A 13,151-nucleotide genomic window follows, 5' to 3' on the forward strand; every position below is an offset into this window, starting at 1 on the left:
ATGAGAACTTTAATCTCAATGGAACCTTCCTGGTTAAATAAAGAATATAAAAATAAGTAAATAAAATGTATTTGGATAATGAAACGTCAAAAAGGAAATTTATTTTACTTGTTTGTCAGTGCATTTGAAGAAACAACTTAAAATGTTATTTATTTAACCAGATGAGTCGATAGAGAACTCATTCTCGTTTACAACAACGATGTGGCCAAGAGGCAGCAGCAACAGACACATAATTAGCTTTAAATCAAAGAAAAACAGATGAGATTAAAACAAACAAGATTAAAATAAGAATAAGGTAAATAACAAAATTATTATAACAGGTGTAAAACTAACTTGCCTTTACTTTAAGTAATTGTTTGAGGAAGATATCACATGTTATGTGTTTATTAGTCCCATTCTGATCACACAGGTGTGTTTTATTCTGCTCCAGCAGGTGGCGCCAGTGCACCTTCACGCTAGTCACCGACCACCGGAAGAAGCAGAAACAGGAAGCTGCTAGCAGAGCTAGCTTGTTGTTGTTCTGGTGTGTGGAGAGAATATTTGAGGCTCTGCAGTAAAAAAAATGTCTTCACTTCAGTCTCTGGGAGAGTTGATCAGCTAAAGCGATTAACTGCTAGTGCTGCAGAACTCTTCTCACCAGGCTGTGGAACTTTCTTCTCCTCCTCAACAACTTGGTGGAGTTCTTTCCGGAACCAGAGAAGTTATTCTGCGGTCTTCGTGACAATCGGAGCTCCAGAATCAGGTTGTGGGTGTGAAAAGCTTTTCTCTATAGACTTCCTGTCCTCTGGATCTGCTGCTGTTCCGTTGGCCGCTCTGAGAAACGCGCTCGTTTTGCTGCTTTCATCAGATTGAAGAGGTTCCCTCTATCAGACTCGCTCATCTGAGTTGGTCATGATGCAGGATCGCTGCTCGCTCTCTGATCCATCCTGCTCACACTCTCCGGAAAAGCCCCGAATCTGAATGTAACTCTGGAGGAAAAAGCGGTTAGCTCTACTCCGTGAACTCTGGTGAGCAAAGGTCCTCTTTTCCAGACTGGATCTGTCCCCAGCTGATCAGAACCAAAGCGTTGGATCTTTAATCTCCTGCGTTGTTCTGAAGCAGCATCTTAATCGGCTCTCCTGCTTTGTTTCTATTGCAGCTGTTAGCTAAACACGGCTAAAGAAAACCTGCTACCACTTCAGGATCATCCATCAGCTGGGACTGATTCATCGTGTGTTCTTCACCACCTGGACCCGGACAGCATGGACACAGGTACTGGTGGATGCATGAATGTATTATCATTGCATGGTGGGACATTACAGTACCTCTCCCATGAGGTGTTATCTTTAAAAAAATGTCCATGGTGGTTTTCAGTCTGCTGCAGCAGCTCGGTCCGAACCTCTCTGGTTCTTTCTTCACAGAGGAGAGAAGCTCCAGAGCTTTTGAACTATTGAACTAACTTTGATTTTAACACAGCAGGACTTCCAAGACGGAGGCAGTGATTGAATTTTACCTTTTGTTTACTAAAATGATCATACAAATGGTAAAAGACAGCTCAATTAAACCTAAATAGAATTAAAAACCTGAATTAAAAAAAAAGAAATGTGCAAAACAATTAAAACACCTTGGTTAGTATGTCATTAAGTTTTTCTCTTGGCAAGATGGATCTAGTTTGTGAGTGGTTGAAATCACCCTGGTTGCTAGTTTGACGTCCACAATGAGATGAACTGTGTTTCGGGTCCTTATACTAAATGGGTTGTCTCTACCAGACTCGGTAGCTGACATGTCAGCAGGTTTGTCCTCACAACGTGGTGAAAAGAGAGCTGAGTCGGAAGGCGAAGCTCTTGATTTACCAGTTTGATGTTCCCACCCTCGTCTATGGTCACGAGCTTGGGTAGTGTCTGAAAGAACTAGATCGTGGAAACAATGTCCAAAATTAGTTTTCTCCGCAGGGTGTCTGGGCTCTCCCTTAGAGATAGGATGAGAAAATCCATCATCTAGGAGGGGCTTGTAGTAGATCTGTTGCTCCTCCACATCGAGAGGAGCCGTTGAGGTGGCTCAGGCATCTGAATATGATGCCTTGTGAGGTTTTCCGGGCGCGTTCACCCAGGACGATACCTAAAGGAAGACTCAGGACACGCTGGAGAGACTGTCTCAGCTGGCCAAGGAACGCCTTGGGAGACCCCCCTGTTGGAGCTGGCCCAAGTAGGTGGGGAGGGGGACATCTAGGCCTTCCTGCTTAGGCTGCTGCCCCCGCGGCCCAACCCCGGATAAGCGGCTGAACATGGACAGATGGATTGACATTCCATATTTTAACGAGGGACCCTGGGCCTGAACAGGTTGATCCCATCAACATATATACTGGACAATTCATGTCCGTAGGCTCCAATTATAAGTTTTTGTGCCAAAATGGGAGGTGGCCACCACCGCCATTTTGACCGTGTCACAGGTTCCGTCAAGCCCAGACAATTCCAAAAAAGGGAAAAGAGGTGGAGCTGAAGGTGGGTCTGTAAGGCTGGGATCAAATGACAACACCCGTCGAACTTGAGCGATGTAGCTACAAACTAACCCAAAGGTAACGTGGAGGTGGGAGCTAAGCTAACAGAGGTAGCTACCTAGCTACAACTGAAGTTACCTGTGCACAACACCGGAGCTTCTGAGTCAGAGAGACGCCGAGCTGACTGCTGCGGGGAGGGGACCATACCGATAGTCGGAACCCAGCTCCACCAACAAGTTATATTTCAACCCATTTTCTAAAGTGCAGCATTATGATAAATGCACTGGGTTTTACCCTATTACATTTACATTTCATGGTTAAACAGTACATGTTAAAATCTAAGCTCAGCTCGGCAGTGACCTTAAATACATAAATATAATTTTACTTACAGAAAAAAATGAAGTGGAGACTCCTTGGATGCTCTATTAGTGCAATTAATGCCACAGCAAGTCATTTTGTCCAACAATTGCACAAAAAATATCCAAAAAGAATACACAAACACTACAACTAATGGTCTAAGTTGAGAGACTGAAAATGGCAGAACAGTTTTCAGGCGAGGCTGAGGCCTTTCCCCGGAGCTAGCTCTGTGGTCACGTGGGTCTGATGCTCATTAATTATACAGAATTTTAGGCTTTTAATACACTTAAACAGAAGAGTGATAAAAACATTCACCCCCCTCAGAGTTGTCAGGAGTGTAAACTAGATCATTTAAACCAAAAACATGTTTTGGTACCAGGCTGTAAACATGTTTATTTCTGCTGTGAAATTGGTATTTTTAACATGGGAGTCAATGAGGATTTGCTCGCATCTGACACCAGCCCCCAGTGGATGAGGGTGGATCTGCAATTTATTTCACTTCCGCATTGGACTCAATTTCATTCCAGTATTATGGGGGCTTGGTCGATCCACAAAGTAAACCATTGAGTGTTTATAACAGTCAAGTAAAGGAACAAATACAAATAAAAGTGCTAAAATAACAGCATGAATGTGTTGTGCACAGTGATGAATATCAGAAAGTCTAATTTTGTTTTCATTTAATTTTTTTGAGTTAAATTTCAAATCTACACTTTGTGTTTGTGCTACGCTGAGAATTCCTCTTAATCTTCAAACTGTGTTTTCTATTTTTGTATACATTTGCAGGGGTGGACCGTTAAAGTGCCCGAGCGCCAATGGCGCTAAATTTTCTCGTCGGGCGGTAAATACTTGACGACTTACCGCCCGGGTGGCACCCAAGCCTTGTTTGTCATTTACACACCGGCTTTCACCTACATCATGGCCCCGCCCTGTATGAAGCCGCCTTTTTCGTTTCACGCGCGTGAACCTGCGTGCCTCTAGCCACGTACTGCACTTGTACGATTCGTGCACGTAGTGCACGATTCTAGTTATAGTCACGTGAACTATTAAAGACGAAGTGGAACCACGCTAGAAACACACAAGCACGCAGGAAGATCGCGCCACCACAGGGATGGGATTTCTTGATGGAATCTCCGGCAAAACGCTTTAAAACTGTTGAGGAGAAGCGAGACAGTTCGAAACGGTATGAAGCAGAGAAGCGTGTGCGTAGGTGGAATGATTCTTGGCGGTTTAAAGAAGACGGGAGGCGCAGAGAATGGCCGTGTTCGAGTTGAGCAGCGCCTCGCCTGGAACACAGACGAGAGCAGACGGAAGCAGCTGGGGGAGTGGCTGAAAGCCGGCGTTTAATGCTGGGGACACACCGGCCGCGGAAGCGCCGAGAAGCAAATCGCTCACGAAATCCGGCCGCTGCTCGCTGCTCCTCAGTTCAGATCAGACGCTCCCCAGTCGAGGCGCGCCTCGGCTCAGCTGTAGTTTTTCTTTTAACTACTTGGTGTCCTCCATTTCCCCTCTGCCTTTTCTCAGCTCTTTTCCTCTACGTGTGTGTGTGTGTGTGTGTGTGTGTGTGTGTGTGTGTGTGTGTGAGAACCTATGGTATGAACCAGTTGTTTCTGCCAGTTGAATCTCTTGGAACCCGCTCCAATTCTGCAGCTGTATCCTAGCAGTTTCTTCCGAAATGGGTACGTAAATAACCACGTTTTTCGGGGGGCGTACAGCTCCTTGTGTTTCTCAACTTCCATAATTAATTTAAAGTCATCCATCTTAATTTCTTGCCTCAGACTTTCTGCCTCTCTGCCCTGTTTGCTCCGGTAAAAAGACACCCAAAACCACACCCCCTTCACGTGGTCACACACGCACGCAAGTTCGATGTGTGTGTGTGTTCGTGTGGTTTTTCTGCAGTGTCTGATTACGAAAACATTTGACTACTGCGGAATTTTATTTTGAAATGCTTTATTTTGTTAAATTTCCCGGCCTTCCTCTTATGTCTAGGTTTGACTTCCTGCCAGAATTGACGCGATTCACCCGCGGCTCGCGAAAAAAAGAGCAGAAGCTGAAATGGTCGCTGCACGGCACGGGCTGGAGCGCCGGCGCGAGGCGATTCGCGACGCTTCAGCGGCCCATGTGGTCTATAGAATAGCTTAACAAGGGCGCCGAATGAAGGCGGTCCCATTTTCGCGGCGCTTCTGCGGCCTGTGTATCCCCGGCGTAAGTAGGACAGATTTCCCTACATGTGTAGCTCGGGGGTGACGATGGCTGAAGATATCACGTTAACATTCACACTTGTTCAATTTTCAGTTTTAATTCTGGTGCCTGTTAGCAGCTGAAACACATCCTCACGTGCTTGTGGATATCATATATTCTATATGAAAACATGACTAATAATAAGTAAAGGTTAGCAGCTGTAGCTTCAGTGTGCTTATAGGAAATGTGACAAAAGAAAACAAAACACATTTCTCTTTATGGCCTATATAGTTGTCATCATCAACATAACATGATTTACAGAATACATGTGACCAACAAACATTTCATGTTCTACCACCGGATGTTTGGATCAAAATATGAACCAATCAGATCTTAGATCAGGTGAGAGCCAGGCATTTCCCGTCATCCCCTAGGTTTTGCAGCCGGTAGAGAGCAACTGCAGCGCCTTGCTCCAAAATCTGCGGCCGCCTTGATCTCACGAGGTTATCGTTGCCTACGTATGCATGACGTTAGAGCAAGTCGGCGTCAAGTCGGACACAAATCTAACCGGCATGCGCTGCTCGCCAATCACTGCTGGTCTAATCTGCGCAGAACTGGCTCATCTCGAACACAGCCAATGGCTCGAGTACAGCAAAGCGGAGTTGGTGATGTACTGCGTTGTATGCCGTAAGTATGTGACGACAAAATCGAGTTTTGTTGAGGCAACAAACAAATTCAAACTTGAATACATTATTATGTTTGTGAATGTGTACAAAATAAAGGTTTATTACATTTAAAACGGTTCAGTTGTTATTTTGACTCGTTTTGGCAGCTGACCAGCGGGGCCGGTAGATTCTTGGCGGGGCCGGTAAATGTTCAGAGTTACCGGCCCGGCTGGCCGGTTGGTTTTGAAGTTAATGTCCACCCCTGATTTGTAAGTCTATGTCTGTCTATTTTTGTCAATAACATAACCTGAACCTAGGGCTGGGCGATATGGCAAAAATAGAATATCACGATTTTTCCAATATTTTATCACGATTTCGATTTTATCACGATTTTTTATCCATGAATAGCATAACGTCAATTGCGTATTAAAGAAGAGAAACATTGAATAAATAAACATGTATTCATATTAGGGATAATCAACACAGTGCTAACACACTTATATTTTAAACTCACACCAGAGATGATAAAAGCCCTGAGAGAAACAATTACAACAATCAGTTTTTCACGTTTTTCAAGTAACTTAACATAAATTTAAATCGTAAACATATTTAAAGTGCAAACATGTAAATTGCAAACGTATTGTGCAAACATTAACTTGTTCAAAATACTATGTAGCTCCCAGTTGCTCATGTAGTGGATAGTTAAGCTCAAATACGGCTCTGACTTGCGGCTGGACCAGAGATCGCTTGTGGTAGCAAATAACTGCGCATTCTGAATATTTTCTGCAACTCACTTTGCATTCAGCGTACATGCGTGGAATGGCGATGTTCGAAAAATACTTGCGGCTGGAAAACTCGTAGCGCGGATCCAATGTTTTTATCATGTTCTTAAATCCCACTCCTACTGTTCGCATGGGACACAAATCTTTAACCAAGTGGTACGTCACTGCATCTGTCACGCTGTTCCATCGTCTGCTGTCTCTGTCGTAAGGAGTGAGTTTTGTGAGTATTTGTTAGCGTTTGCTGCCAGCTGGCTCTCATTGTATTGTTTGGGATGCCTTCTTTTCAAGTGATTAAACAAGTTTGTGGTGTTGCCATCACTTGCCTTGACGCTCTGCTTGCAAACTTTGCAAATGACGTTTCGCTGCTCTTTGTCATCTGGTGAAAAACCAAACTAGTTCCATATAACGGGCGAGGCGTTCTTCTTCGGAACGAAAACCTTGTTGTCGCTCTCAGCCGTGGCCGAAGCCATGTTTGTTCACACAGAGGTGAAAACAAGCGGGGCACTAATATATTACTATGACTCACTCTGATTGGTTAAGGGCCAAACAAAGGCGTGTCATTCGCCTGAGGTAAGTTCCCTTTTCATTCAGAGGCAGAAATTCAACAGCAGAGCTGTGAATCGTGATAAAAAGGTCAGATGTGTATGTAACCCTGGTCCCACATAGCTATGGTAAAGCTAGAGTATATAGTACAATGAGACTGGGCCTAGGTTCGTAGTGCTATAAATAATGGTATCTGATACCCTCTAAAATTAGTTAATAAGGACCACCACACTGTATTTTACCCAAATTCAAATCTCTCACTGGGTATTTATTTAAACAACAAAGAAACAAATAAATTAAACACTTACTTTTATAAAATGAAATGAATTGAATTTAAATAAACAAACAAAACCACTGTAAAGGTGACGGCATGGGTTATAATAAAAGATTTTCAAAACAAAATATAGCTTTCTTAGGTGCCTAATGTTATTTCGGTTACAACCGTTCACACCTTTAAACGAAAATGAATTTCAACCTTTGTAAATACCTTTGATGACAAATACACACTTACTCAATTTAATCAAACTTGTAACAGTGGGCCCACACACACACACACAGCCCTTTACCCTATCCAAACTACACCTATAGCACAGTGCTTGTTGCAGGCCTGATTCGAAGCTCGGGTGCGGTGAGGCCTAAAACTGATGGCCGCTTCACCCAAACGGAGCAATAAACAAAATACGTGCACGTTAGTTCCAGTTAGTACTCACAAGTCCAATGAGTCCGTTAGTGGGCAAATCAGAAACGGGCCGTTAGGAGCTTGTTCAACCGTAGCGATGACAAATCAGGGGCCAGAAAACAGCAGGGTCCATCCAGGCAGAAACCTCTCTCTCCCTTGACTTTCAGAGCGTCCTTCGGCTTCTCTTGCAGATCACAAATAAGTCACATCAGGACCACGGGTATTCGACCTCAATGATATACTTAGATGCAAAAATCCACACCACGTTCGCATTACCACATCTCTCTCTTTGGACTTAACGTCTGTGCCCGCTCTGCCAATTCACACAAACTTCACTACTAGTCCCACCCCCATAACAGAGAAGAGTGACATTGACTGGCTCGTCAGCACAACAACCAATGGCAATACAACATTAAGATGACTGACAACTTAAACATATTGCTTCTGCACAGTAAATGAACTCTAAATCATGAAAACCTTTTATTTCTTGGACTCTAACTGTAAATGAAATACATGGGTACCCAAGCATACGATTTTTAAACCTTTTATCAACTATTTATATTTTACCCCCCCCCCCTTTTTTTATTATTATTTTATATAACCGTAAACTTTTTTTCTTTATACTGCAAACCCGAATAATTGCAGACAGTGCTACACCCTCCCCCTTCTAACCGTGTAGATGTCCTCATCACACCTCTGACTTCTCTTTAGCTTTACATGTAGATGGTCTTCATTCTTCCTAAGAATTCTCTTTGATGTCTTGGAACGTCCCTTTGGTTCACTGATGTCTGGAGGGTTTAATTTTAGTTGAATGACCATACCATGATGCATGATGGTAACAGGCTCACAAGATGGGTGATCTGGCTTTTCATAGGTCAATCTCATTGGTGGTTTTGGTTTTCTCAGGGATTTTCAGCGTGTGGAAAACTGTTCACTCCCATTTCTTTTGCTTCTATGAGAACTGCCACTTCGTGTTCTGTTTGAAACAGGTGAACTTGTTTCCTGTTCCTCTTCTTGCTCTCCCATAGACTCGTTTGTCTCTTGAGCATCATATTCCAGCATAGGTGTATCCTCTCCTGATGAGTTTTCACTCTCACTTTCTCCTACTGGTTGGTTTTCTGCTACTTCAAAATGTTCCTCCTCAGCACTGTCCTCCTCCTCCGAAGTCTGATGTGGCGTGGCCAGTTGTCTCCTGACCTCTTGCATACTAAAACTTTGCGGATTATGGACAGTTTCAAAATTTTCGTCTGATGATGTTGTGTCACTTTCTTCCACTGAATCAGGCGGTTTAACTGCTTGTCGACTTTCTGGGCACGATGTGCTCTGGTTACAGGTCTTCTAAGGTGCCCTGTGTCATCCACTGGATTAGGCATCCTGACCATATAACCAATGGGCAACAGGTGGTCTCTATGGAGAGTTTTGGCTATACTTGGACCATGTTCTGGTTTTACCTTATAAACGGGCAGGTTAGGTAACTTCTCTACTACCACATATGGTGTCGACTTCCAACGATTCTGCAGTTTATGCATGCCTTTTATTCCAACATTCTGAATGAGAACTATGTCTCCCTTCTCCAAAGGCAGATCTCTCACACGTTGGTCATAGTGTGCCTTGTTCTTCAGATGGTTTTTTGTAGCTGCATCTGATGCAAGTTTGTATGCGTCCTGCAACTCTTTCCTCATCCGTGAAACATACTGTTGGTAAGAGGACTCACTTTCACCATTAGGCGAGATTCCAAAGCAGACATCCATGGGCAGTCTAGCTTCTCTCCCGAACATGAGATAATAAGGTCAGTATCCCGTGGCATCATTCCTTGTACAATTGTACGCATGTACCAGGTAGGAGATATGCTGGCTCCAGCACTGTTTCTTTACAGTGTCCATGGTACCAAGCATTGCTAGAAGGGTTCTGTTGAATCTCTCCGGTTTCGCATCACCTTGCGGGTGGTAGGGAGAAGTTTGTGACTTCCGAATCCCCAACATGGACAACAGCTCCTTGATCAGTCGACTCTCAAAATCTCTGCCCTGATCAGAGTGTATTCGTGCAGGTAGACCGTAGTGCACGAAGTACTTCTCCCACAGGACTCTTGCAACAGTACTGGCTCTTTGATCTTTGGTAGGAAATGCTTGTGCATAACGGGTATAGTGATCGGTCACAACTAACACTTTTGCAATACCCGTAGAATCAGGCTCTATCTGTAAGAAATCAATGCAGACCAAATCTAGAGGGCCATTGCTGGTTATCTGATTCAAGAGCGAGACACGCTGAGGGAGTGTCTTCCTGGTGATACACCTCCCACAAGTGCGAATGTACTGCTCAATCTCAGCTGCCATACGAGGCCAGTAAAACCTCTCTTTAATCAGTTCTGTTGTTCGCTCTACTCCCATGTGCCCACACTCATCATACAGAGACCTTAACACCATAGACCTGTATCTTGCTGGCAAGACTAGCTGCAGGCTGTGTTGTCCACACATTTTTTCTTTTACTCTGTAGAGTAATCCATCTCTCAACTCCAATTTGCGAATTTCACGGAGGAGCATCACAATCTCTGGCGAGTCAGTTTTAGAGCGAGCAAACCCTTTATTGCTCTTGATTGCTCTCTTCACCGGCCCAATTGTAGGGTCCATATCTTGTGATGTTTGAATGTCTTTTGGACTCAGCTGATCGAGGATGTTTACGCTGAGATTCACAGGAAATGCATAGGCTTCTGGTACTGCAGAGGCCGGCGCACCAAGTTGATCCACCAATCTGTCAGTTACAACTGCTCCTTCCCTAATGCAGGCCCGTTTACAGAGAGCTTTAATGTCAGCAGGCGGGATGGAAGTCCATTCTCCAAATTCTTCTTTGGCATACTGTCGGGACAGCAAGTCAGCATCAATGTTGTGGCACCCAGGGCGGTACTGTATGGTGAAGTCATACGTGGCGAGGGCAGCGAGCCATCGATGCCCTACAGCACTGAGCTTAGCCGAAGTCGATACATACGTTAAGGGGTTATTGTCAGTCCTGACAATAAATTTTACACCATACAAGTAGTCGTGAAATTTATCCACTACAGCCCACTTTAATGCCAAGAATTCCAGTTGATGAACTGGATAGTTACGTTCTGAGTCTTTGAGCTTTCGACTTGCGAAAGCCACCGGCCATAGGCCCTCAGGGTGTTCTTGGTTCAAGACAGCGCCTAAACCATTCATGCTGGCGTCCACATGCAATATGTATGTCTTGGTGGGATCAGCGAACACTAATACGGGAGCATTGATCAGACCTTCACGGATCTGTTCAAAGGCAACTTGGCAGTCTGGAGTCCATCGTTCAGCAAACGGCTCAGATGCTTTAAAATAGTTTTGGTTTGGGTCTACGCTCTTCTTGGTTTTAGGGTCCTTCCAAGTGGGTGCATAACCCTTGGTGAGCTCTGACAAAGGACGGATAATGGCGGAGTAGTTGGCAATGAACCTCCGATAGTAACTACAAAATCCGAGGAAAGACTTGAGAGGTTTCAAGTGAGTGGGCACTTTCCAGTGTTTCACCACCTCAACCTTCTCTGGATCGGTGGCTATTCCATTGGTGGATACAATGTGACCCACATACTTAACTTGAGGACGACAGAATTGGCATTTGTCAATGGATACTTTCAAACCAACCTCCTCTAGTCTGTCCAACACCTTAAAGAGACGTTGGTCATGCTCTTCAAGCGTTCTACCAAAACAATGATGTCGTCCAAGTACACAAGGGCTTCTAGAAGATTCATGTCCCCAACAGCCTTTTCCATTAAGCGTTGGAACGTTGCAGGTGCTCCAGTGATCCCTTGTGGCATGCGCTCAAATTGATAGAAGCCCAGGGGGCAAATAAATGCCGTCTTTTCCTTGTCCTCCTCAGCCATTTCTATCTGATAGTAGCCACTATGCAGATCTAGTACTGAGAACCATTGGCTGCCTGACAAGGAGTCCAAGGCATCATCAATGCGTGGCATTGTATACTGATCAGGTGTAGTGCGGTTGTTCAGTGTTCTGTAATGGATACAGATTTGTATCGCCCCGTTCTTTTTCCGCACCACAACAATTGGGGAAGCATATGGGCTACGGGCTTCTGTTATAATTCCAGCAGCCAACAGCTGCTGTATGTGTCGCCTCACATCATCAATGTCGGCTGGGGCTAGTCTCCTTGACCTCTCCCGGAAAGGTCTAGGGTCATGTAGACGAATGTGGTGTTCCACCCCTTTAGCCAAACCAACGTCCCACTCATGCATTGAGAAGACATTTCTCCTCTCAGCTAACTTTTGCTGAAGTCTACTCTTCCACTCCTCGGGGATAGGGGAGTCCCCAAAATCGAAGAGGTTTGGATCTATTTCCTCAGTGGCAAGGTCAGAGGGTTGGACTGGGGTGACTGTATCCACGGCAAACATTCAGCGATGACAGATCCCACTGGTATGGAGACTGTCTTTGTGGACTCATTTTGGAGTAACACATCCAAGCTATTGCTGTCTATACCAGCATCTGAGAGCACACCTGGCTGTACCAGCACGCCGGCAGGGAGTAACTGGGTAAAGGGTGCATCGATCAAGATAAGGTCTTTGGAGGGAGCACTGTGCCTATCTACTTTGCAAGTGGCATAGCAATTTGCTCCTGGGGCGATAGTAAGTGGGCGGGGCCCTTTCCATTTTATCTGTCCCAGCACATCATTTTAGTGCCAACCAACACAGGGGTTTGTTGCTGTTTTTTCGGGTCAGGACAAATCAATGCAAGCACTTCTACTCGCCCGGCGACACCAGTGATTTCTTTGGTAAATTCCATCTCTACAACAACATAACCTTTGTAGGGATACTCTGTGTCAGCTAGTCCCCAGTGTCCCAAGTGAGAGAGAGGTTTTATGGGGACATCTGCCAAGTGTTGGTTATACCAGCTTTCAAAGACAATAGTCACGTTAGGCCCACTATCGATAACAGTATCACAGGCCACATCATTGACTTTGACTTTGTGAATAAATGATGGGCCTACGAGACCCTCAGGCAGGCCTGTGTCAGTTTCTTGGACTTCAACCTTGTTGGTTCGAGCAAGGCATTGCTCTTCTCCTGTGGGATTTGGGTCCTCCTTGTTAAGACCAACTACTCCTCGTATTAATCGTATAAGTTTTCTTATGACTTTCTGGGGGTTCTCAGGTGCATTGCACCTGGTAGCTATGTGACCATTTTCTCCACACTTGTAGCAGAAATAGTCATCACTCTCTCTAGAAGATGATGCTTTAAAAGAATCAGGCCTGGGGCAAGAAACTGCTTTGTGTACACGAGACTGAGTTGAGTGTTGTTGTGGGGGGTCACTTGTAGACTTCACTGCCATCACACTCATTTTATTTTCTAGTGCTTTCACTTGCTTTCTGAGTGACTGTATTTCACTCTGCGAATCACTTTTCTGTTTTGGCTTCTCTGTTGGGGGTTTTAAACTGCACTCAGACTGTGGTTGAACCCCTGCAGGGTTTCT

At 44.7% G+C, this 13,151-nt stretch overlaps 1 protein-coding gene across 3 annotated transcripts in view; it reads left to right on the forward strand.

Moving 5' to 3' along the window:
- The first annotated feature begins 403 nt into the window (after positions 1-403).
- The window catches only part of LOC107373292 (gastrula zinc finger protein XlCGF57.1-like), a 41,845-nt gene continuing 29,097 nt past the window's right edge, over positions 404-13,151 (forward strand). For 2 of the 3 annotated variants that reach the window (XR_011517077.1, XM_054736112.2), the window contains exons 1-2: positions 404-1,007; positions 1,139-1,251. Coding sequence is in view for 2 of the 3 variants with exons in the window: in XM_054736112.2 (XP_054592087.2) it covers positions 1,242-1,251 (10 nt within the window). In the remaining variant the exon portion in view is untranslated. The remainder of the gene's footprint in view (positions 1,008-1,138; positions 1,252-13,151) is intronic. The other variant, XM_070546381.1, reaches the window with a different exon arrangement.

Source organism: Nothobranchius furzeri, chromosome 2, assembly GCF_043380555.1.
Source record: "Nothobranchius furzeri strain GRZ-AD chromosome 2, NfurGRZ-RIMD1, whole genome shotgun sequence".
Taxonomy (NCBI): Eukaryota; Metazoa; Chordata; class Actinopteri; order Cyprinodontiformes; family Nothobranchiidae; genus Nothobranchius; species Nothobranchius furzeri.